This window comes from Pleurodeles waltl, chromosome 12 (assembly GCF_031143425.1).
Source record: "Pleurodeles waltl isolate 20211129_DDA chromosome 12, aPleWal1.hap1.20221129, whole genome shotgun sequence".
In the NCBI taxonomy this organism is placed as follows: Eukaryota; Metazoa; Chordata; class Amphibia; order Caudata; family Salamandridae; genus Pleurodeles; species Pleurodeles waltl.
The window spans coordinates 386555595-386580169 of record NC_090451.1 but is presented as its reverse complement, the minus strand read 5'-3'; the positions used below and the strand labels follow the sequence as shown (position 1 = coordinate 386580169).

General features: G+C 48.0%; 1 protein-coding gene across 2 annotated transcripts in view; it reads right to left on the bottom strand.

Annotated features, from left to right (window-relative positions):
* VSTM2B (V-set and transmembrane domain containing 2B) overlaps window positions 1-20467 on the bottom strand; it is a 141965-nt gene extending 121498 nt beyond the window's left edge. The window contains exons 1-3 of one of the 2 annotated variants that reach the window (XM_069216716.1): window positions 18588-20467; window positions 17757-17941; window positions 13419-13451 (exon numbers count right to left, since the gene is read on the bottom strand). In XM_069216716.1, coding sequence (XP_069072817.1) covers window positions 13419-13451; window positions 17757-17941; window positions 18588-18660 — 291 coding nt within the window. In that variant the 5' untranslated portion in view covers window positions 18661-20467. The remainder of the gene's footprint in view (window positions 1-13418; window positions 13452-17756; window positions 17942-18587) is intronic. The other variant, XM_069216717.1, reaches the window with a different exon arrangement.
* Window positions 20468-24575: the final 4108 nt, after the last annotated feature.

Sequence of the window (24575 nt, the reverse complement as noted above, 5' to 3'; positions counted from 1 at the left end):
AAAAACTGCCTTTGGTTGTTTGATGACGTTTTAGTGCATTCCTGAAGCATTAAAATGCATAATTCATAGGCTTTATTACTGCTAAACTGGAATGGTAACCACTCACAGAAAGATACATTGTACAGTAAGATCACCCCACATTTTCACATTAACTAGATTGCCAGATAATTCTGAATGCGGCTGCCAGTGTTTCTCCTGTGCCCCACACATTGGTAATGCCCAGTGTACTAGGTGCCTTAAAGCTCTTCTATTCTTTGCCGTTATTCTGGGTTCCTTCAAATTTGTTGGTTGACCAACATAGCAACGAACGAACAAATTTTATTACTCCTAATCCTCAATTAGTATTTACGGTAGAAAAGATTCCAGTTTGAAAATACCTTAACAATAATTTCTTACATAATTCCTGAGCCGTTCAAAACAATCAGAAGGCAGAATCTTTCGAACAGATTCAATCACTAGATTCAGTCAGCACTGCTGATCTATTTCCGGTCGTGTCTGAAGGTAGAAAGCCACTAAAGTGCTGAAAGTGTACACTTCTTTGTATGGAGTCTTCACTGGGTACTTGTTTAACTACAATGGATAACCTCTTGGCAAAGGTGAACCACACTGACTATTTACTCAGTATCCCATTAAGTCATACTGCAATAGAAAACTCTAATGGTCTGATCACAAGTTGGCCCTGTTGGGTGCTATAATTATCACATCTGATACAAAAAGGACACTGAAGTGTTTGGAAATCATCAGCTGCGATAATTATCGCATAATCCAAGTTCTGGAAATAATAAATGCAAATTGTGGTGGTTACTGTGCCAAAATCCACAAACACACACATTCAAGGCACTACACAACTCCCACCCCACCAACTGAACAGTCACGTCTCCTTCCGCCAAAAAACGGAGACATTTCTGCCCTGCAGGACTCCTACCGCACACATCTGATGCCCACATGGAACAAGATCAGGAGGATGGACGTTCTTTTACATCACGCCTAAAGCATAACCTCCCGCTCCACATCAGAACCTCCTCCTCTCCTCCTGATTTCTGCAAGAAGTTGAAGAGCTGACTTATCTATTAAGCAACCTACCAAGGGCAGGTCTAGGCACACACACTTGTTCAGTGCCAGTATACCCACACGGGTGATAGTGCACTTTACAAATATACATTACATGTTCTGGTAAGTACCGGGCATTGTCCCCTTGTTAGATTGCAGCAGGTCTGACCTGCTGAAATTTATCAAGGGATACAATAAAAATCACAGCACTTATATTCTCAATCCCTGTGTGCATGGTTGTCATTTCATTTGCAACTTGTAATTAGGCCCACATACTGTGTCACTGCCACTTTTAAGCCCTTGGAAAGTACTGATCCTATATTATTTGCATCCCCAAAAAAGTAAGAGGCAACTGTATTATTGAAAATCCAAGCAAACCTTAAGATAATAACCATACCTGTCGACCAGTGCTTCTTCCAACACTAACTTTCGTCAAATACATTGTTCCATCTCGCATAAAGTGCATCACTGGTGCAGACCCAGTTTGAATTGGTCAAATCAACATTTGTACACACACACACACACACACTTTGTAAATTGTGCTATGCAGTGGCCGTCAGTGCAAATGTAATTGCAAAATTGCCATGCGGTACAGAGAAATAGCAATTAACAAGGGCAAAACTGACTTCCTCAACTGATGCAGGTGGTATGAATTTATAAAAGCTTACGTGGGTCCTGTACTTGATGGACGTGAAAGCTACCTTTGACAAGAGAATCCTCTGGGAGCTCAGTGGACCTTTAAAAAAAGATGAAGGGCACCTAACCACCTGACCATTACCATGAAGCTTTACACAGCACTGCAATAGTTTGTATAATCAGGTGGAAGAGGTAGCCAACCAGGGGCCTAATGCAAGCAATGAACATGGGTCCCCTTGATGAGCAGTAAAATACAGCCAAAATTGGGGTGCAGTGGACCCTTTACGCCCCTGCAATAGGGCCACTGCACCTACTGCCATGTTGATAGTTAAGGCCCTGTAACCACGGAGTCCATTATGGAGGTTAGCCTGAAGGTCCATAGTGGCTTGAGACAAATGCGTGGTCCCGTTCACTCAAGTTTCTCTGTGTATTATGTGTGACCTTGGCCTGCATTTTCAGGATTAAGGCAAGCCTACTCATAGAAAAAAGCTTTGTGAATTGTGCTAGGTGTGATTGGGACCTCCCAGTGCAGCCTACACACCATGAATGAATGATTCATGCCTTAAACAACAAGCACAAACCATAAAGGGTTTTATTTGCCTACTTTTGTAGAATGGTGCAGTCAATCGCCAGCATAGGTTATGCCTGTTCCTGACTGATCTCAGTATTTGACCAGTTTAGTTAACAGAAGGGTCTCACAGTTGACGTGGGGAAATTTAGCATCCTAGCAATTATAGAAAAGTCCCTGAAACAGCCAGGATATGGAGAGGTCACCTTGTGAAGTAGACTAGCAAGTAAGATTACTTGGGATTCAGGGGAGCAACTCAGAAGTGCCGATGTGCAAATGTGGTGACGAATGGAACAGCTAGCTAGAGGGGAAGTGAGATTCAGCGGCTGTAAAGGCCATTGTGGCACTGAAAGAGATGAGTTAGGATGTATGGGAATGCCAGAGGATACATGGTGTAATACAGAATGCACTCCTCGTGTTTGCAGTGCCATCACAGCGCACGTGGTGAGTGAAGGCCGGCAAGATTTGTGTAAAAGGAAAGCTGGTCAAAACACCATTTCTCTAGAGGTTGAAAACTCCAAACCAGGCCACAAATTTACCCAAACTTTCAAATACTCCTTGACCTGAGTAGTCTGGAGGGATAGTAGACAGTTGTATGACCAAGGTATGCTACAAACGTCCTAGCAGTATTTGGACTAGAAGCTTTGAAGCATGTAATTCACCCCAACTGCAATCAAAAACCGGCAAAATAAACCTTCTCTTGTCAGAGGAGAAGAGGCCAGGGTAAAATACATGAAAGTGAATATCATACAACAAAAAGAAGCAGGATCTCTTGAACTAGTGTAAAACACAGAAAATTAGTCAATAGATTAAATTCAACACTAAGCTGAGATACAGTCAACTACGAGTGCTGGTAATTAATACAACACAGAGTCCTACCCCAAGAGAAGTGATGTGGCAGCTTCGATAAGGTTTTACCAAAGACATCCGACTTGTTCTGCCGCCCCTTGGATGAACGCTTGAGATGGAAGTATTAGAAACACTGGCTTCTGGCAAGTGAAGCAAGGGATCAAGATTCATACTACATTTAGCTTTGTTCAGCACACAACTTCCTCAAACACAATAGTCACATACATGCGAAAACTGCTTTGAACATGACCATCCACCAAAGGAAAGACACAACTGGAATAGCTCAATCGCGATCAGGTGATTAGTAGCCACTGCCAAAGTTCCCACATATTTCGTGCATCAGCACCACAAAGATGGTACATTGCAATGGGGCCACTCCAAAGGGGAAGCAAACCAGTACTCCTTTTCGGTTATCTACTGGGCATAATGCTGTCACAAACTAAAGGCCAAGAAATGTGTCCACCATATTTGTGTTACTCCACCATCTTTGTGCAAGGTACCGGGAAGTGAATCTATAGCGGATTTCACCCAAGTATGAAGACAACATGCAAATTCCATTGACTTAGGAATCTATCTCCCAGTCTGCCGGTTCGTGGTCATACCCAGTGGCAGACTACAGTGGAAGATGTGCTGGCCCTGGCATGAAGAACCATAGACCAGTGCTTTCTTGAACCAAAGAAACACCATCTTGTAGAAATGTAGTACAACTGGATTATAGTTCTTACACGAGCAAAATGGAATGTAATAGACTTTTGTCATTGCCACCCTGGACAATTGTATTTTCACCATACATGAACAATCAGAAAAGACATACTCCTTATGAGGTTTCAGAAATTATGCAAACTATATTAACACCTTCGAGAAGGCCTCATGAAACACCAACACTACATTTGTACCAATCTCACCTGAAAACTACAGAAACAACATACCCCATATAATGCATGGGAGCCTGCAATACCTGTATTAAAACCCTGTCTCTAATTTCATTATTCTAGGTGACTTGTGACGTCTCTAGTAACCTCTAATAAAAAAAATGACTTAGCCTTTCAACTGTAATAAGATATTGCAGTTGCGTTCTGAAGTAAGGATGCCTGCTGTCAAAGCCTTCAGCCAACTGAAAAGGCAGGACAAGTAGCAGAATTAAACTGCTGATTGAGTTGTGAAAACAAAAACTGTCTTCCTTCTGCTCTGTTTTTCTGGTGAGCAGTGATCAGCGGAATGGAGACATTTATGGCAACACATTTATTTTGTGCATGCCTCAGGTAATTCTAGAAAAGACAGAACCACTCTACATGTTTCTACACATTCTGAACTACTGCATTGTTTAATTTGACTTGTGTTAAACTGATTCTATCTGAATGTTGATGTTTAATTTTTCACAACATGCTCGACTTATATTCCTCATGTTTACAAACATCCTATCTCTTTCATATGGAAGAACTACACATCTATGGTTTATTCATTTTGTGGGAAGTGTAATGGAGTGTCCATGTATTATAAGGAATAAAGTATCCACTGTCATACATTATACGAATTTTGCAAGTCATAGTTGAGTTCTAGGACCTTTATAAAGGAAATTGGCTATCTGTTTTACCAACTCTTTCACAATATAACCATTCCATGGCTGGGCACACGATAGTACCTACCCAATCCTACAAATACATTCTCCCCCTTGCATCCCTCTGGTATCCCACTCTGTGCTGTCTTCGCCTTTGTCCGTCTAACTTCGGTGCTTAACACATCCATGAACTGTTCTTCCCACCAACATGACATCAATTTGTAAATACAGCTCATGATCAATTTCTTCTATACAAATCCTCACTACTTTCTCCAAAGCTAAATTCGCCCCGCTATATCCTCCAAATGCCATCACCATGATGTAATTAGGCATAATTTTCCTAAAATCTTGAATGCTTAAAAGAAGGCAAATTGAGTGAATTTCACACACCTCTAAAGTAATTGTCACACTTGAGCTTGCCCTCACCTTACTTTGCGGACTCATTGTAAAGTCAAACTCTGTTGCCTTGTAGCCTGGTTCGTGCCGTACAAACCTTATATATGCTTAGGTAGACTGATAGACAGCAAGTGCTGTATAACTGAGATATTTGGTCCACTAATGCATTCACAGAACAAGTGTTTTTATCGTGTCTGGCTTGCATTATTTAGGCAGTCACAGGTACTGCTCATTAAACATATCAAGACCTTTGTGGTTTGCGAACATTGGTATTACATTCATCAAACCATGAATCCGTTTAAGACACAGACAGTCGAGATAGAAGTCTGCATTAAAATTGTTTTTTATGCTATTTTAATTATTTTGTGAAGCACAGCTGTTGCCGCTAAGGATGTTTTTATGCTGGTTAGTCTTTATGTGGAAAACATTAAGGCCCGTATTTATACTTTTTTTGCGCCGCATTTACGTCGTTTTTTGACGCAAAAACGGCGCAAACTTGCAAAATGCCATTGTATTTTGTAGGTTTGCGCCGTTTTGCGTCAAAAAGCGGCGCAAATGCGGTGCAAAAAAAGTATAAATACGGCTTTAAAAACGTTGCACATAATGTGGCATTACCAGTTGGTATTGAGGAACCGTGTGTAGGACAAGTGGCACGTGTTCAGCCGCACAAGGAGGTGTGGTTTACTGCTGCCCGATGCATGCTGGGCAAGGCTGTGGATATATGTAGTGATGGGAATTGATCTCTTTTGGTAATCAGAACATGCTGAGGAAATGGTCTACAGATCTACTGTTGATTTCATTCTACTTCAGCCCAGTGTAAAATCTCTATTCCATGTTTTTTGTAAACTCTGATGTTTTTCACCAGATGTGGTGGTGGAACTGTTAGCGTGGTATACAAAGGAATGACTCAACCTAAAGGGTATCATCATTGTTTTATTTGATTCTGTTGTAATCCCTTCACTTTTACTTGAAGCTGTTTTGTGCCCGGATCTTTGCTATCTGAGATTTGGCAAACATCTGGCAAGCCTCCAGCTGAAATCACGTATGATGGAATGGCACTATTCTTCAGTAATCTTATCATGAAAATTTGTGCAGATGACGGTCTCCGGCTATTTTAACACTTGGTGTCCGCATCATTTTTCTTTTTTTCTGAAGTTTCCCCTGTAAGTATTACATTTTAGCGTCTGTCTGAGGGAGCTTTGCCGAAGAAAAACGCCAAACCGCTGACAGGTGCTTCAGACCCTCATGCTGGAGGCCGCTGTACCGAAGCGCTGTGCAGTTTCACCCTTGTTGCCATTTGGTTTTGGGGCCTGGATACAACAGGGATATTGTGCCACTCATTGGCTTAATTCCTTTCTCCGATCCTTGTAACCCTAAGGGCCTGGGCACATCCTGCCACAATATAGCTCCAACTGTTGTCACACCTTGCAGTCCACTCACTGAAGTGTTTCTTTGCTGCCATATTTCTTTCAGAGGACCATGTAGCCTAATATAGGTGACTAGGCCGTGGAGTTTGTCTTTTTTGGTTTCTAATACTGGGGTGGGGGCTTGGGGGGATTTGCATGATTCCTCACATACATCAAAAGGAGAACCATTAACTCTGAACCGACCTGCTAATCAAGATCAAGTGGGACACTTTTAACTTTTCGAAGAGGGTTTCTTTGTGGTTTCACGTCACGTGCCTCACTGTAGAAGGGCCTCTGTGTCTCTAGAATTCCAGTTCAGAACATAAATTACTGTCTCTACAGGAAGGTTAAATCAGTTATCGAAAACTACTGGAGATCGGTTGGGCACTGGTTAATAAAATTAAAAGCGCCATAAAAACAAATATTATCTGACTGCTGAATTCACACTTCTTAGTTAGAGACATAAATGAATTTATTATTTCATTTTCCAGTGCCGGGCTCACAGAAACGGCTGTGCACACGATACTTCAGAGAAAGCCACAGTGTGGAAGTATTTCAAGATTATGACACTGCCGTATTTATTTATATAATCCATAAATAAAATACGGGACATTATTAGTGTGTATAGGTCTTAATTAGCTGCATAGTTGTGTACACGTACCTAAATAGGCTGATGAGGAATAGATATCTACCACACAAGTTCAGGGGCCAACATTCCTTTGTGGCTATTGCCAAGTATTTAATGTAATAAAGATGTGTAACTATAACCAGAGGAAGAACACAAATAGAATTTAAAACGGGTCTGGCATAATGTTTGAATAGACAGGGGCCTAATCCGTGCATGGAGAGGTTACACCGAGGACACGTTATAGTGTCGGCAAAAAAATCAAAGTGGTGTCTAACACACATGTGGCTCCCACCGTATCCTACAGGGACTCGATGGCATTTGTTCGGTTCCCACCGCCTTTTCTTCAGGGAAACAATGGTTATCAGCCACAAGGAATTGCCTTTGTGTAAATAGTGCTGAACAGCAACCATTTCACTTGAAGCCCTGACTATGTATAAAGATGTGCTCATTGTTACCTGTTGATCTTCAAGCATTTTGATTCATTTTGTCCGGTGGGTTCTTGTTTTTCCAGGTGGGCATTTCCTCTTGGGTTTCTGTTGTTCCTGATAAAGCTGTATATTCTTGTCTATAGGTGACTTGTGCCTTATAGATCACCATTTAGCTAGTTCTGAGTTAGCTTAAGCTGAAAGGAACCTAAATGACCCCCTCTATTGAACACCATACATTTTCTCCTCTCTTGGTCACCATGGAGACACTCCTACATAGATCACCAATCTGCCCCTTACTCCGTGAGACCAGAGTCCCTCCTTCATTGTTCATTGCAAAGTTCTTCCTTCAGAGGTCACCACTTAGCCTCTTCTAGATAGGTGACCTCAGTCTCTGTTCCACATGTCACTACAAATTCCCTCCTCCCAGATCACCACCCAGTTCCTCTTCCATGTTAGATGGTGTGACTTACCTGAAGACATTCAGAGGTGATGAGCTCACGAGCTCAACTCTGTAGACAACCACTGTCCTTTGGAGGAGGATTCCCTAGATGTACACTATTTTCAGTTTTAACAATGCTGGGAACATATTACATGATTTATCATGTTGGAGCATGCTAGAATTTGTGCAATGCTTCCTAAGTAAACCTGAATGGGATACATGTAATGTAAGGTGAGTTTGTAGAGCGCTGATTGTCACCTGTGATGGTATCCAGGTGCTGACATGAGCTTGTCATTGCAGGACTAGAAACAATAAACTAAATGTAAACATTTGTGATAAGTACGTATTGTAGGAGCATACTTTTTGTAAACCCTCTCCTCTTTGTCTTTTAAAGCATTACTCCACAACTGGGTGGCTGGGTTTTAGACAGTTCCATTGGAATTTGGAGTCGAGTGCTTTGTAATATTTTTATCACTCTATTTTACGAGGTGAGAAGTGGGCTGTGGGATAACTTCTGGGTCACAGGAACCTTCTGCCTTTGGTAATGTAGCAGAGCAGCCCTGACCCTGTGCTAGTCTCGTGTGGTGGTTTTGTTGCCTTCACAGAGACCCTGTCTGATCCGTGAAGGCCACAGAAATGAGCCCCTGACCTGCAGGATGGATGGTCTTCATGCCACCAGATTTTTATTGCTCCTCAGGGTTTTTATGTCACTCTCTTGATGTGCTGTCCTCGTGTGAGCAGAATGAGAACATATGAACTCTTTCTAGATGTGCTGCCCTCAAGTGAGCAGAATGAGAGCATATGAACATCGCCATCTCACTGTGCGCTTTATGGCATCCTTATTTCCGTCCACAACAGTCATCAATGGGATGTCATATCATGACAGAGCTCTGAAGGAAAGCCACTTTGTTTTGTTACTTCCACTATTACTATCAACATGAACTCAGTTCATAAGAAGCTAGATGCAGAGCACCCCCCTTTCAGTTGCTGCTGCATTTAAACATGCACTGATAACATGTGTGCACTAATGCTTATGTTTGATCCAGTGGAGAAGTGTGGCTCAATGGTTAGAGCGGCAGACTCTGAGGCAGAGATCTGGCTCAAGACCAGGGTTCAAGTCCTGCTTCGGCAGGTCTTGGGCTCAATTCCCCTTGACCAGATAATTCTCGCCTCGGTGCCTAATCTAATTCATGGGTCCCACTCTGCAACTCTGGGCAATAGCTTGCTTAATCTCCACAACGGCCCCAACAGCGCTTGGATGCCTGGCTTCACCCTGGGGGTGCTCAGGAGTGGGTGCCTCACAGGGAAAAAGCCAGGAGGGGTTCCATAGCGGTATGAGTACAGCGCCTTGAGACCCTAACGGGTGAGTAGTGCGCTATACAAGTGCTAATTTACATATTTACATCCAGTGACGTAAAGCATAATGATGGGCCCTCCCTTCAAAATATTATCATGCCTAACCCTGAGTCTCCCATATCTCACAGATATTCACTAACCTTGACCTGATTGTGCGCCCCTGAAGGATCAGGGGACCTAAAGGGTTGTAGGAGGCTGTGACACAGGGGCTTGTGTTATGCCCCTGGTTTGATCTACTCCTGGCTACCATGCTCTACGACCAAGGACAGCTTAAGCGCTTGTGGTGCCTGGTGCAACAATCTTTTTTTGACCTCCCCCAATTACATTCTCCTCGGATCTCCTCACTAACCACCTGGCAAAAGAGCCCCTCATTTCTCCATAGCCCGTCCCTCACATATATTTAATTTGTTTTAAAGTGCTGGTAAATGCTGGCTGTGCTTCTTCACTCAGCTACCCACAAAAAATACTGATCTGTTCTTTCCAGGAGGCATGTTAAACCTCTGCATTACTTTATGGCGAGTCAAAACTGCCACTGGACAATACTCTGATCTCCGTGTCCAGCAGTACATTGATCTCAAGAGTTATCTTTGACATTTTTATTGCCGCCCCTCCTCTTCCCCACCACCACCAATTTCCCCCGGTCAGTGACCCCTCGCCACGTCAGAACCCAGTGCGCCCGCACCGGTCGCACTCGCCTAAAACCGACCCTATGCGCGGCGATAGCTGCGTCTGACCAATAGGGCACGTAGACGACGGCAGCAGGTGTGTGCACGTCATGCCAAGAGAGCGGGTGTTCATTTACCCTGCCGCACTTCGGTCTGCAGTGACTGCTTCTTGCCACTAATGATCGTTTTTGATCTTTTTTTTCATTCTCACTTTGCTTTTAAAGGCACTTTTCCATCAAAAGTGAACATCTTTTATTGACGAGTAAACAGCCATGTCATTTTTCTTATTCTAGGAAAAAGCGCCTTCCCTGAAGCTCTCACATAGGTTTGTTTTATTGTTCGTGTACTGTTTTTGTGGCTGGCTGTTCTATGGCAGTGCAAATGTTTGCCAAAGGGCACTGCGTATGGGGCCGCGCATAGATCTGACGTCACCGAAGGTGCCTATAGGATTTGAAAGTGCACAGCCCTAAAGCCAAGAATGTGCAGTGTGTTGATGGCGTTCACTACTGTGCTGCAGTCATTATATTCCATGTTATAATCACAATACGGGCGAACAGATTCTATAAATGGTTCTATCCTTTGATAACAAAATAGCTTGGCTCACCTTCCCAAGGTCGGTAGAAACGGGTGGACTCTGATTCTTTCTGCAAGGATTTAAACCCTTGCGCTCAGGTTGTTGATAAATACCTTTATTGTGTGAGGACGTGAAAAGAGCACCGTGGCGTGAGCAATACATGTTTGCTTCCAAGATATGTATTGCTTTTGCGGGGGTGGGGGGAGCGTGACCCTCTCCAGACTTCACCTCTCGTGAGTCATGGCCCACCACACAATCCGGAAATGTGATAAACAGCATATTGCACCATGTGCAATCTCCAGTTGTAAAGTGTGTGTGTGGCGGGCGCACACACATCCACCCATTCCCTTCTAAGAAATATCCACCGTGCACATTTGGTTTGAGTCTGAATGTTCTGCAGAGAGAGACATAAAACCCTGCATTTTGTCGGCCGGCCAGAAACCCACCTCCGCCCATTAATTTGCCTATTCTGACAAGGAATCGGGCTTGGCTCCCGCTGCAGCGTCGTGAATTAGTGCGAGATATTAACCACGACCGTAAATCCCCGGATGCTGGCGGGATTTCTGTGCGCTGCTGGGATTTATATTAGGTCAAGCCACAAATGGAATTCAAAAGCGACCAGTCGTGAATTGCTTTAATAGACAGAGGCGTGTTTCTTGTTCACACAATCCTGTGAACCGTGTTTGTTCCCTTGGGCGGAGTCGAGGGCCCCCCTCCGTGAAATAAGAACGGGGTCTCGGGGTGAGGAGCTGGCTTGCTGTGGTTCTCGGTATATCCTTCACCGGACCCTTCTCCTCATCCTACCACTTGCTTTGTGCCACCTGTTCCTTCAAACAGGTTCAGTCTGTTAACAGCAGCTGTGATAATACCGAGGCAGCGCCGTTTCTTATTACTAAACAGCACAGCAGCACCCCTGGTACCGTGGAGAGACCAGTGCCGTAGAGTTGTTTATTCGCCATGTGAATGGGAAAAGAAGCGCGAGAAAACGACGCAGTGCTTTATTTGGTTGCTAGCCCACACAACCAAGATATTTGACTGCACAACATACTGGCGATGTGTTTATGTCTCGCGACAGGATCCATCAATGGCGTAACGCAAAATGGTGCCCCCACTCTGCTGCAGAATGTGGAGAATGGCCTCTTAGTCTCCCACAGCACACATATATTCACTCATTGGTCTTGAGCTAAGTGGGTCCCCTCTCAAGGGTTGAGGGGCCCCTGGATGATTGGGGGCTCTGCTGCATCGCAGGCTGTGCAGGGGTCCGCGTTCACCTCCTGGGATTCATCCGTTCATTCATCTACGCATTTAACCACCAAACTTTCCCTACTACCCACGCATCCGCCAAAATATATATGGCCCACCCATCATTCTATCCCTACCTCGACAAAGCCCTACCCCCTCAAAAAGAGAAAAACTAAAAACATCCTTGCCTGTGTGTATTTTGGCTCCCTAGGCTTGACGTAAATTTTGCATCCACTCCCTTACCCCATCCGCCGTTCTCATAGGGACTAACCCAGCTGTGGCGTAGCCAATGGTTCACGGGCCCTGGGGCGAAGAAAGAAATACCCCGCTCTTCTGTCTAAATTATGAAATACATCAATACACGGGATTTGGTAGGCCCCGGTGCGACTACGCCCGCTGCACCGATGGAAGTAGCTACGCTCCTGCACTCCATGCGTACATACATATTGGTATTGCCTCCGGCGCCCCTCAGCAGGGACTGGCATTTGCCTGTGTGGCCTATGCTGCGTACATCCCAGTTTATTCATGACGTCTATCCGACCCCAGGTTCACCCCACTCAATGTACTTACACCCCCCCCCCCCCCCCGGCCTGCCCCACGGATCCCGGCTGGTGCGATCGCCAATTATTTTTCCAACAGAAGTCGCAGAAGGTCGTGTTGAAGGGGTCAAAATCAGGATATGGCCCTCCGGTGGAACCGCCAAGGGAGGGGAGCTGGTACTTACTGTGTAGGATCCCACATTGAACCGGACCAGCCTAAAGCAAAGGGAATGTAGGCCATATATGTGTGTCAGTCGGTGTGGTTGTGGGCAGGAGATCATTCTTAATCCCCCGGAGCTCGTTCTTGAGAAAACAGGGCCGCCCCTCGCCCCTGCACCGGGCGAGGCTGTCCCACAGAACGTGTGTGACATCCACGGGCTTGCAGGCAGCTGCTGTGACGTCCTATACTAAATGTGCGGGAAAATCAGTGAGATGCCAGGCCTCGACGGGAACCTTATATACGTCACGCCATCCCTGCGTGTGCTGTGAAATGACCGCGACACTGGACTGTGCACTGGTGCACTGAGTGGTGATCTCAGATTGTTCCATCACCACAGGTCACTGTTGCTCGGGTTTCGTTCGTCCTTTCCCCACATAGGTATAAGGCCCTGCCAATCGCCTGCTGGTCCTCCATACATAAAGAATGTCCCCAGCCTAGGCTCGCACAGTTGGCTGCACATAGTAAGAGAAACGAGGCTCAAACACACGTTTTTGAAGTGAGGATTCCTGCAAAAAAATGAATTAACCCCTGTGCCTGCTGTGCACGAGCGCCCCCTCGCGACTATTCTAGTGCCCCCTTCTCATGTATTCCGTCAGATCTCGAGGTCAGCACACCATGTACACGGTGCCTATTAGTAAAATGCGTGGAGCTGCACCATGCCTGTTTTTAGATTTGGCCCCTCAGGTGCCATCTGAGAGGTACGGCCCTGTAGTCTTCTCTCAGACAAGAGCCCTGTCCTGCTGTAATCTAGGCCTATTCATACCGATACCAAGCATACCTCACACACACAAGCACACCCCGCTGCACACCGCTGATGTCAACATTTTTGCACGCACACGCTGAAGAATACTGATCAAAACTTACACTGATTTTCGTTGCATCCTTACTTGCTGTTCCCTGAAAAACAATATGCAGACTTGATTAAACTCACAAAATGGACTGCCTGGCGAACAGGGACTGGGGGTGGGGACACAGAGCTCAGTCGTGTCGTCGTGTGACTGCCTGTCACGTTACCGAGCCCCGTTATTCCACAGGGTGTCTGAGGGTGGAGTGTGCCAGGGATTAATACAGAGAGATTGGGGGTTACGTCCATTTGAGGCGTAATATTTAACGACGTGGACTCAGGTGCTGTGTGTGTGTATTTTGTGGGTTGGGGGTATAGAAATTCAGACTGTGGTGGACCCTGTAGGGAAAAGATCCGCCATATCTCTCCTGATGCCCAGGGTAGTCCGTGGGGTTTTGAACAGGTAAAGGAACCGCTTGTGGGAGAATCATTGTAGCCGTAGGGACCACAGCGATACACGTCAGACGTGTGGCATGTGTGTGTCTGTGGCCAAGAGTGCCGGGGGGGAGGAATGGAGGCTGACCCACCACTTCACTTCCTGGCTCGGATTTTTGCAGTCTTCACCGCAAAGCCCTCACCCTGCTGTAAGGATTTGAGCCCCCCCCCCCAACTCCCAGGGCCCAGCCCTTGATTTAGATGGCCCAAGGAAACCATATGTGTGAGCTACATCAGAATGTGAGGAGTCCATTGTAACTGACCGTGTACAGAGATGGGCCGAGGAACCCACTCTCACTGAGGTTCTGTCAGAGATCCTCTGGGGTGCTACGTCAGAGATAAACTGAGGGTCTGCCCGTGATGGTCCGAGGAGTCCCCTTTCACCGAAGCGGTTTCAGGGGGCCCCTTTTCACTAAAGGTCTCTTGAAGACGGTTTTATGGCTCCTGTCTCTGAGGGTCTGTCAGAAATTAACTGATGAGCCCCTTCATTTTGAGGCTGCACCACAGAAGCCCCGGGGTACCACCCTGTTAGTCTCTGTCACAGGTGGGCTGGGGAGTCCCCTCTCTGTTAGTCTAGGGGAGCGATGGTCCAAAGAGCCCCCCTTTTTGATGCTAATCAAGAAACAATCTGATGAGCCCAGCTCGCTAGAGCTCTGTCGGAAATGCTCCACGGACACCGCCCTCACTGTGAGCCGCACCACAGATGAAGCGGGAATCTGCCCTTCTTACAGAGGCGCCATCAGAGATGGTCTGAGGACCCCTCTCATTGAGGCTCTGTTAGCGATGGTCTCCAGAACGCCCTCTCATTAAGGCTCTGTTGAGGGGGCCTTCCTCAGGCCATTGTAAGTCTCAGTCACTGGTGACTGGGGAGCCGCTACTTTGTGAGGCTGTCCACAGGAGGACTGAGTCGACCACTATGTTAGTTTCTGTCACAGATGGTCTGAGAGGGCCCCCCTCTCACTGAGGCTCTGCCAGAGGTGGCATGAGGTGCCCCTTCGCAATGAGGTTCTTCAAGAGATATCTATGATGGCCTCAATCCCCTCCGCCCCCTGCTAAGGTTCTCTCATAGTGTGAGGCTTTGTTGGAGAAGCTCCCTCCGTGTGAGGTTCTGCTACATAGGGCCGAGGACCCCCTCTCTGACGCTCTGAGAGAGACCATCTGACAAGCTCCACCCACTAGAGCTCTGCAAGAGATGTTTTCAGGAGACACCTCTCTGTGACCTACGTCAGAGATTGACTGAGGAGCCCTCTCTGTGAGGCTCTGTCAGAGCTGGTCTGAGAACCTCCACCACTCTGTCACTGGGGGCCTGGTAACGATGGCCGTGGTGGCTCCTCTCACCAAGGCTCTGCAGGTGAGTGGGATCTCGCCATACTATCTCTAATACTCTGTCAGAGATGGTACCAGCAGCCCCTACTCTGTAAGGCTGAGTTACTCATTGTTTGTAGAGCCCTCTCTGTGAGGCTCTAAGAAATTGTGTCGAGCCCTTCTATGTGAGGCTCTGTTACAAATTGTTTGTGGAGCCCCTCTCTGCGAGGCTCTGTCAGAGATTGTATGAGGAGCCCCTTCGCAGTGAGTTTCGGGTAGGGATGATATGAACCCCTTCTCTCGCTAAGGCTCTGTCAGTGTGAGGCATTGTTTGAGGGCCCCCATCCCTGAGAGGTTCAGCGAGATGCAGTCCGAGGCTCCCCCACCCTTCTGACCCACCGACGAATATAATTTGAGGAGTCGTTTTATTGTGATGCTGTCAGACCTTGACTGAGCCCCGCCCCCACCCACGCGAGTCCCAGTCACAAATGGCCCAGGTGCACATCAGAGTTGTAGTTTCAGAGGAAGCCTGTTTTAGAGGATTGGTTATTCCTGCAAGAGGCCACTTGTGCCAAATGCGTCGTTGTCCTTGAGTACCTTTTGGGTAATTCAGATTGGGGGTAAATGAGTATGCCATGGGCGCATTAAAGGGAATGCCTGGTGCGCAACAGCCCGCGAAGACCATCCAGCCTCTGTGCTGCACAACACCTTATTTTAGTATTTTGTAAACCCCAGGCACCCCTCTCATTACATGTCTGAGTACTTCTCACCCCAGCAGTTGCATAATTAACTAAAATTGAGAATGATGTTCTACTATTTTGAAATCTATTTTTCTTGGTGCTTCCAAGCCTGTCAGATAAGTAAAGGCGACAGCAGTGCTGCTGATAATTTATTTGCTCAAAAACATGTTTTTCCCGCTCTTGCTTGGTTTTCAGTGCCAGTTTTGGATCGCTGACAAGATCTTCCTGCTGGCTGTTAATTCTAAAGCATCGGAGGAGAACAGTGTTTCTTTTCTTCCAAGTCCTATCTCCACTTGGAAGGCGAGCCACCACTCTCCGGCTGTAACCTCACTGCGAGAAACTCAACGCGCAGGGTTAAGATTGTGTGCGTCAGTGATTGTCATTCGTCTGCTGCCAGAGGGCGGTGGGTGTGTGACAGGATTGTGGGTGTTCTTGTCCTGTCGCGGTGGTCAGGCAGTCCTTTAACTCTTATTTTGTTCTTGCGGGTGCTCTGTATAACTGTTTCTTTTTTTTTTTTGGGGGGGGGGGGGGGGGTGACGGGCGGGTCCTTTCGCCGTGGAAACCCGAAAACACATTCGATTTCAATCAGTAGTACCTCAGGCGTTGCCTTTTTTCGAGCTACCTGGTGAAGGGCGTGGCCTTTTATGTGCCCTACTGGAATTAAGGAAATAAGGCCCCTGGCCACTATTCGAACTGTGAAATACAGCTTTATTTAGGGCTAGGATGGCCCCGGTGCCACTGTACCTGTTGCACCTCTGCTCGGTCCGCCTTTAAGGTGCACACGTTTGTCTTCCTGTCCATGTGGTCCATGTGGTAGCTTGTGGAGAGTGGTGGGTAGAGCACTTGCACCGGAGGAACGTGCACAAGCGTTTGTGTGTTGTGGGGGGAGATGGTGCGGCTGGAGGGGCCTCTGTGCCAAGTGTACGGGGGCGTACCATGTTCTTGCTGCCAGGGTGTTCACTGGGTATGGTGACGTTCCTGCTCAGGGGCTGACTGCCAGGTGTGTCTGTTTGGGGGGTGGGGGCTACCTTGTTCCTGGCGACAGGGGCACGCGGTGTCAGCGACCTGGTGTGGTAGGGAGTAAAGCTACATTACAGTCGGGGGTGGGAGCACCAGGTGTATTTGAGGACATTACCTTGTTCCTGCTACCAAGGGTCTGAGATGAGTCCCCAGGGGAGTGGGGGCGTGACATTGTTCCTTCTACTGGTTCGTTCGGTGCTGCAGGGCCATGTAAAGGCGTTCAGCTGTCAGGGACTGTCGGTGTGTGCGGGGGTTATCGTATTCCTGCTGCCAGGGGCACTCGTTGTGAGGGGCGTATTATGGTAGGGTGTGGGGCTAAAGTACTTTGCCCCTGCTCCCGGGTCTGAGGGCAGGGCTGAGTGGCAGGTGCCAATGGTGACGTTACTTCGTTTCTGCTACTAAGAGGATAACTTGAGCGCCAGGTTTGTGTGGGCATTATCTTTGTTGCTTGGAGGTTGTGGGGCCACGTCTCGTCATTCCCGCTGTCAGGGGACTGGGTGCGAGGTGTGTTGTGGTGGTAGGGGGTGGGTAAGGTGTGGGTAGGGGTTTACCTTGTTCCTGCTGCCAGGGGCACTCGTTGTGAGGGGCGTGTTATGGTAGGGTGTGGGGCTATAGTACTTTGCCCCTGTTCCCGGGTCTGAGGGCAGGGCTGAGTGCCAGGTGCCAAGGGGGACGTTACTTCGTTTTTGCTATTAAGAGGATGACTTGAGCGCCAGGTCTGTGTGGGCATTATATTGTTCCCTCTCCTTGGCTGCTTGGAGGTTGTGGGGCCACGTCTCGTCATTCCCGCTGTCAGGGGACTGGGTGCGAGGTGTGTTGTGGTGGCAGGGGGTGGGTAATGTGTGGGTAGGGGGTTACCTTGTTCCTGCTGCCGGGGGCGCCCAGTGCCAGCTCGTGCGACAGCTCCCGGGCTGGCTCCTTCAGGTACCACCACTGGATCTCCAGGGAGTACGAGGTGGATCCGCTGGCTCTGAAGGCGCAGGGCATCTCAATGTCATCCCCCTCCCTGACGGTGACATCTCTGGGCACCTCGGTGAAGGTGGCTGGGGAGAAGACAGAACGACAGGGGGTTAGCAGGGGCTGTAATCACCAGGGCCTTCTACCTAGGGCTAAAGCGTCTCCTCCGAGGAGACACTGTGTCGAACGAGTCTCTACGTGCACTGTGTTCTAAGAGCCTCTCTCCCGGCCCCCCAACAATACCCTTTTTATGTGCCTCAGATTACAGCTCTTGTACGCACAAACACGTCCATTTGCTCCAAGTTCTACGAAAATTGTGGGTCAAAATAAAAGTGGGACGTGTACCACTAATGCCATTACATTAATATCCTGCCCCTTGCCTTGGAAGAGCCAGCCAGCAGATGAAAGCAACGGGGAAAGAAGTCCACCGAAAACCCCGGCTGGAGGCTGCAGACCCATCCTGGCTTCTGTGGCGCCATACGCCACGGTACACACCCTGTTCATATTCCCTGGCGTGGTGGTCCACTCACTCAGGGGGGTCACTGCGGTACACGGGTGTGATGCATTAACTTCTGAGCACCCCACCCTCTTCCTTGCCCCACTCCTCCTTTGGCTGGTGGCACCTGTCGTACCCTGGCTGTGCCCTCGGACCCTTGCCCATTCCTTGGGGGTGTTGCCTGCTCCCTCTAGCCCCCTGCAGGCCCCCTCTGCTCCTGTGTAGTGGGTACTCACCGTGTGCAGTGAAAAGCAGGGGCGCGTTCAGCATCAGGTAACACAGGGCGCGGAGCACTCCGCGCCTTTCCATCTCATATGTGGGGCAGCACAGGTGTGCGGGGCGCAGGAAGAATTCAGCTGGAAACCTCACATCCCATTACAGTGAAAGCAGGGCCGTCCCCCCAAAATACAGATGACCAGTCGTCGATCCTAAAGCCTGTCCACCCAGTGGGAAATCCAGAGCTCTCCGACCATGGCACAAGCCACGGGTCCTCGAAAGAATCGCACACTTGTTCCTCCGGTGAAGGCCAACCTCCGTCGCGCAGTATTCAGCTCCCCCGGGTGCAGCGGGGCGTCTCGCTGCCCAGAAGGTGCAGGTGGGGGATGTGGTGCTGGCCAAACCCCATTCCCCTGGCGTGTCGAGTCACTTGGGGCCGGTTTGGAGAGGCAGCTGGGGCCAGGAATGGACCCCCTCCGTCACTCCTGGCCTGGGTGTGGGTGTTCCTGGCACGGTGCACTCTGTGGGGCTTCCTCTCCACAGACCGGTCCTTCAGTCGGGGAAAGAGCTGTGGAGCAGGTCCTGTCACTGGTGCCTCCAGCCCTCCTCTCAGAGCACCTCCTCAGACTGGGCAGAGACTAGCGCGCTTCACATCAGCGCAGACTGCCCCCTCCCTCCCTCCTGCGCGCGAGGGGTCTGGGCAGCGCACTGTTGAGGCTGGCAGTGTGGGAGAGGCGCGGGAAGGGAGCGCTGCGTGCCGTGTGAGCGGGCAGTAATGCAGTGTAAAACCACACCGACTTCTTGCCATATAAAACCACAGTCCCGTTTCAGTGCTTTTACGGGGCATGCAGTGACAGTTTTTTCTTTGCGAGGCACGCGGGATTACACATACGCACACACACCGCTGCCTACATTACTTTATTTAACGCTGAAAGGAGAACGCGCCGGTAGCAGTGCTGAGCTACGAGAGATTCTGGTTCCTGAGCCCCGTTTCCGCACTTGTCCTGTGGCTCTCACAGCTGGTCAGCGCCAAAGAAGGGATGGCGACTAGACTGGGCTGATGCTGCCAGCTCCCTGCGGAGAATTCATGGGCACATGTGTGGGCACCAGCCCCTGGCGCAGCAGGGAGCGCACGGGCTTGAGCCTTGTGGCTCTGGCAGGCTGCTTCTATTGTCCCGGAGTGAGCTCAGCCTTCGGCCAAAGTCTCTCTCACCCAAAGGGGCGGGTACCGAATGCGCTGTGTGGGTTAAACCTTAGAACTGCCTTAGGACGTGCTGAGCATGGCGAGCAGGGGAGGGAGCCGAGACCAGGCACAGCGGGCACTGCTGGAAGGGGCAACAGCGGAGGGAGAGGTGCCGTGTGAGGGAGGTCACGAGGAACGGGGCAGGCACATGGCAAGGAAGGGGACAGCCATGAGGTTGGGGCGGCATTTTGAAGAACTGAGAAAGGAAGCAGAGTCCACCGGCAGAGGGCAGCCGCGAATGGAGGAATGAAGGAGAGCGCTAGAATGGGGAAATGGAGGTGGACGCTGCCTTTCCTCGCCTCCAAGTGCCTGGTAGTTGCCCCAGCACACACACTTGTTAACACTACTTGGGAAACTTCAGGAGCACGAGGGAGGGCGAAGACCAAACCAGACTGATGATAACTGGCGGAGTGAGAAGTGAAGGGCGAAGGAACAGGCGAAAAGGAGAGAGACAGGGCTGGGAGCTCAGGGAAGGGAAAAGCCTGTACGACTGGACGCTCACTCTGGGCAGATTCATAGGCGGGAGGAGCAGTGGCTATTTGGTACTGGGAGCAGAAACCCATCTGGCGTGGGTTTGGGGTGCTTCATGTATTCACAAGTAAATGTTCAGTCCCAACCTTCTCTCCCGTTGCTGCATCTCCCTCCAGCAGATTATCTCTGCCATCTCGGCCACGTACAACTCCCTCCCCCCGTCACGTCAACATTTCTCGGTACTTTACTCCCCCTTTTCTTATCACACTCCGCTCTCTTTAATGCTCTTGTTACGCCCCCGCACACACTTCTCCACTGCCGCCTTGTGTTTATTTACCTACCACCACATCTCTCCTCCCTGTTCAGTGCTCGGTTTCTCCCCCATTCCCCATTCTGCCTCGCCTTACCGACCCTCGCACATCGCTTCACACTGCGCATTTCTGTTTCAGTTCTCAACATTTCTGTCATTGACTCCCGTCATTTCTCATCCTCCACCCTTCAATTATTTTTAATCCCCCTCCCTCCCTCTGCTCTGTCGGCAATTGCTCTTAGTTTGAAAAAACATAAGCGTTTCCCTTAAATTTAGTTTGAGGTTCGAGATCGGGGTGAAAGCAGAAATACAAAAATACAAAACATCTTTTAATGGAAACGAATTCCAAGTGGGCAGATTCGTAAAATACATTTACCTGTTAATTTCTTTTGATAAACAGTTTATTTTCTGATCATTTTCACAAAACCTCTCATTTTATAATGTTTTCGTTTCATTTTCTCAAAAATATGATTACATATACAGTATACTTACAAAGAATTCCTTAGATCAATAATCCAATGCAATAAATACAGACTGAAAAAACTATACAGTATCACAAAGATTTCTAAGATGTCATACCTGCACTAATCACTACTGCCTCAAACTCATACACACATACCCATACATTCCTTCCTCGCTCATCCCACAAAAACCCAGTCCAACACTGCCCATCCACAAATACAATGCAGACTGTTCTTCCTCTGCATTCCGTTGTGGTGTCCCAACCTGGGGTTGTTCGCTGAAATTGTCAATGCACATTTCGTTGAGTTTATATATTTTACACCACCTTCTTCAGGACCAAACACACATTTGGAAAGTTTTCTATCCACCTAGAATTACAAATGGGAGTAGCTCTAAAAAAAAAAAAAAGTAATGTATTTTTTGTGTTATGACCACATTTATAATGAGCAGAGCTTCCAAGTTTAGTCATAGAAATAAGTGCTCTAGACTGAAACAGCACTACAACTCCGGATGAGAGAGTCAGGTAAGTGGTGTATCAAGGACTTTAGTGCAGAGGTTGCACACCCATTATAAAACATGTAAACACGACTCACCACCCTTTGAGAGCCCCCCGTGATAAACATGCAAGCATGCCACATGCCAGTATAAAAATAATCCAGTACCCATCAACAAGACAGAAATTGCTGACATTCCACATACTCCACTCACATTTGTTTTAGTTGATGAGTTTGCTTATTTCAGTAATGCTCCAATGTTTGTGTCTCTTCTTCTGAATGGCCAATTCATTTTGATGATGCTACCAGATGGCAGCAATATGCACAAAGTCTAAGGGCCTGATTTAGATATTGGCGGATGAGTTACCCTGTCACAATTGGTGACGGATATCCCATCCTCCGAAATCTAAATCCCATTATATCCTATGAGATTTAGATTTCGGCAGACGGGATATCCGTCACCGTTATCATGAAGGAACTCGTCTGCCAGTATGTAAATCAGGCCCCTAGTTCCTTAACCTCTGTTAATTCAGAGATAACATGCTACTGCTATTATAGCCAGATGGCATTTACCTCACTCCCAATCTTCCACAACAAGTTTAAGCTTCAAATGCCATAATATTTCAAGCTGTGAATCCAATCTCACTGCTTGTTCAATGCACATATCAAGAACTGGCCTGCGAGGGAAAATCCTGAAGGAGGGAACCCAGAAAGGATTCTGTGAACCCCTGTCCAAATCCTTCTCTTCTTCTGAATGTCAGAAGTACATAGGCGATGCTGCCAGGTGACAGAAATATGCACAGAGGCTAAGAGGAGTTTCTAGACCACTATAGGTACAGAGAATACAACCTGGCGTCGGTCCTCTTCAAGACGCCCGAGGGAACTGACAATCTTGGAACCTCATTTGCCTTACAGTCTAGAACTCAACACCTCATACACTAAAGAACTGGGCATATGTGAATGAGATTTAGCTGCTTACATCATAACACATCTCCCTCTCTTCTCTACATATAACACAATCCAGTTACCAAATAAGGAATTATAGTTAAAGAATTACAACATAACTATATAAAAAACAAACATAATGAGCCATTCACATCTCACATAGTCCTCAAGGTAATTTGGTGATCTACAAATTCTTGTTTCATTTGTTGATCCTTACCCACTGGCAACATAGGGGGTCATTCTGACTCCCGCCGGCCGCGGTAACCGCAGGGCCGGCGGGAGCCGTCGAATGACCGCCATTCTGGTTTTCCCGCTGGGCTGGCGGGCGACCGCCAGAAGGCCGCCCGCCAGCCCAGCGGGAAAGCGCCTTCAACGCGGAAGTCCGGCTCCGAATGGAGCCGGCGGAGTTGAAGGCGTGCGACGGGTGCAGTTGCACCCGTCGCGAATTTCAGTGTCTGCTTGGCAGACACTGAAATTCTCAGTGGGGCCCTGTTACGGGGGCCCCTACAGTGCCCATGCCATTGGCATGGGCACTGCAGGGGCCCCCAGGGGCCCCACGACACCCCATACCGCCATCCTGTTCCTGGCGGCCAAAACCGCCAGGAACAGGATGGCGGTATGGGGGTCGGAATCCCCATGGCGGCGCAGCAAGCTGCGCCGCCATGGAGGATTCCCATGGGCAGCGGAAAACCGGCGGTACACCGCCGGTTTTCCGTTTTCTGACCGCGGCTGTACCGCCACTGTTAGAATGCCCAAGGGAGCACCGCCAGCCTGTTGGCGGTGCTCCCGCAGTCCCCGGCCCTGGCGGTCAAGGACCGCCAGGGTCGGAATGACCCCCATAATCAGGAGAGATGACCCCAATTCCTCCACCCCTCCATCTCTTCATCTGTCATAAACATCATACCTGAACTTCCATCATTTTCTCTCACACATGTGCCTCCTTTTTGATATAAGGCCACAATCCTGAAGTTCCACTTTTCTCCTCCTTCCAGTACCACAAACAATTTCCCCCACTTTTTCAACATGGAAAGGACCTTTGAAATTGGAAAGCCCTCCTGAAACTCTGCCAGATTTTATTTTGACCCATCTCTTGCTCTGAATTTACATTTGCCTCTTTTTTCGATGGGTTTTATATTTTCCTGACTTCCACCTCCATTTCTAAGCCTTTTCTTCAGCCGTGCAGTGACAAATTTTGTGCCTGGTAATCACCCCTTCATTTCCTGAAAGGGAATTTTCTGTGTAACATTATGAGTGGTGGTGCGATACGCTTACACCACATCGGCCATCATTTTCTCAAGTTTCACTGATTGGTCAAAGGCACCATTCAATTAGTAGTGACTAATCTGTTGGCCCTCTCTGCCATACAATTTCTCTGGAGATTATACAATGAGGTACGTGAATGTTTTCTCCCACACTCTTCCAGGAATGTAACCATCTTGTATGATGTTAACTGTGTGCCATTGTCAGTTACAAGAACTGTAGGCACTCCTTCTTTAGGACTTTTCTCTAAGATTTCAATGATGGTCTTTGTGGTGATATCCCTCATAAAGTTTACAATTAACTATTCGGAATGTACATCGAAGTCTACCACTGCATACCTCAGGTTGCCTGGCATTTCTGCCAAAGGCCAAATGAAGTCCAAGCACATTGTGTGCCAGGGCCTATCTGGGTCTCCTAAAGGACCCTTTTTCTTCTTGTCACCTACTCTCAACCTTTTCTCACTCTCTTCACATATGCTACACCTCTCCACCCACTTATTGACTTGATCATCAGTGTCAGGCCACCAAGACCCCCCCTTGATTCTTTTAATGGACAACTCCAGACCCAAATGTCCTTCATGTGCCAAGTTAAACAACTTGTGCCTTAATTCCCCATGTGGGATAAGCCGATAACCCCTAATAATAATATTCTTACCTCACACAGATAGCTCATCCATCACCTTAAGGTATGGCCTCAGAGACATTGACAGTGAAATCTCCATTACTGCCCGCATTGTATCATTTTAATAATCTCTTTAAGTACTACATAATTTTCCATTTCTTTCTTCTTCCATTGCATCTCTGTGAAAGCTCCCAAACCACTA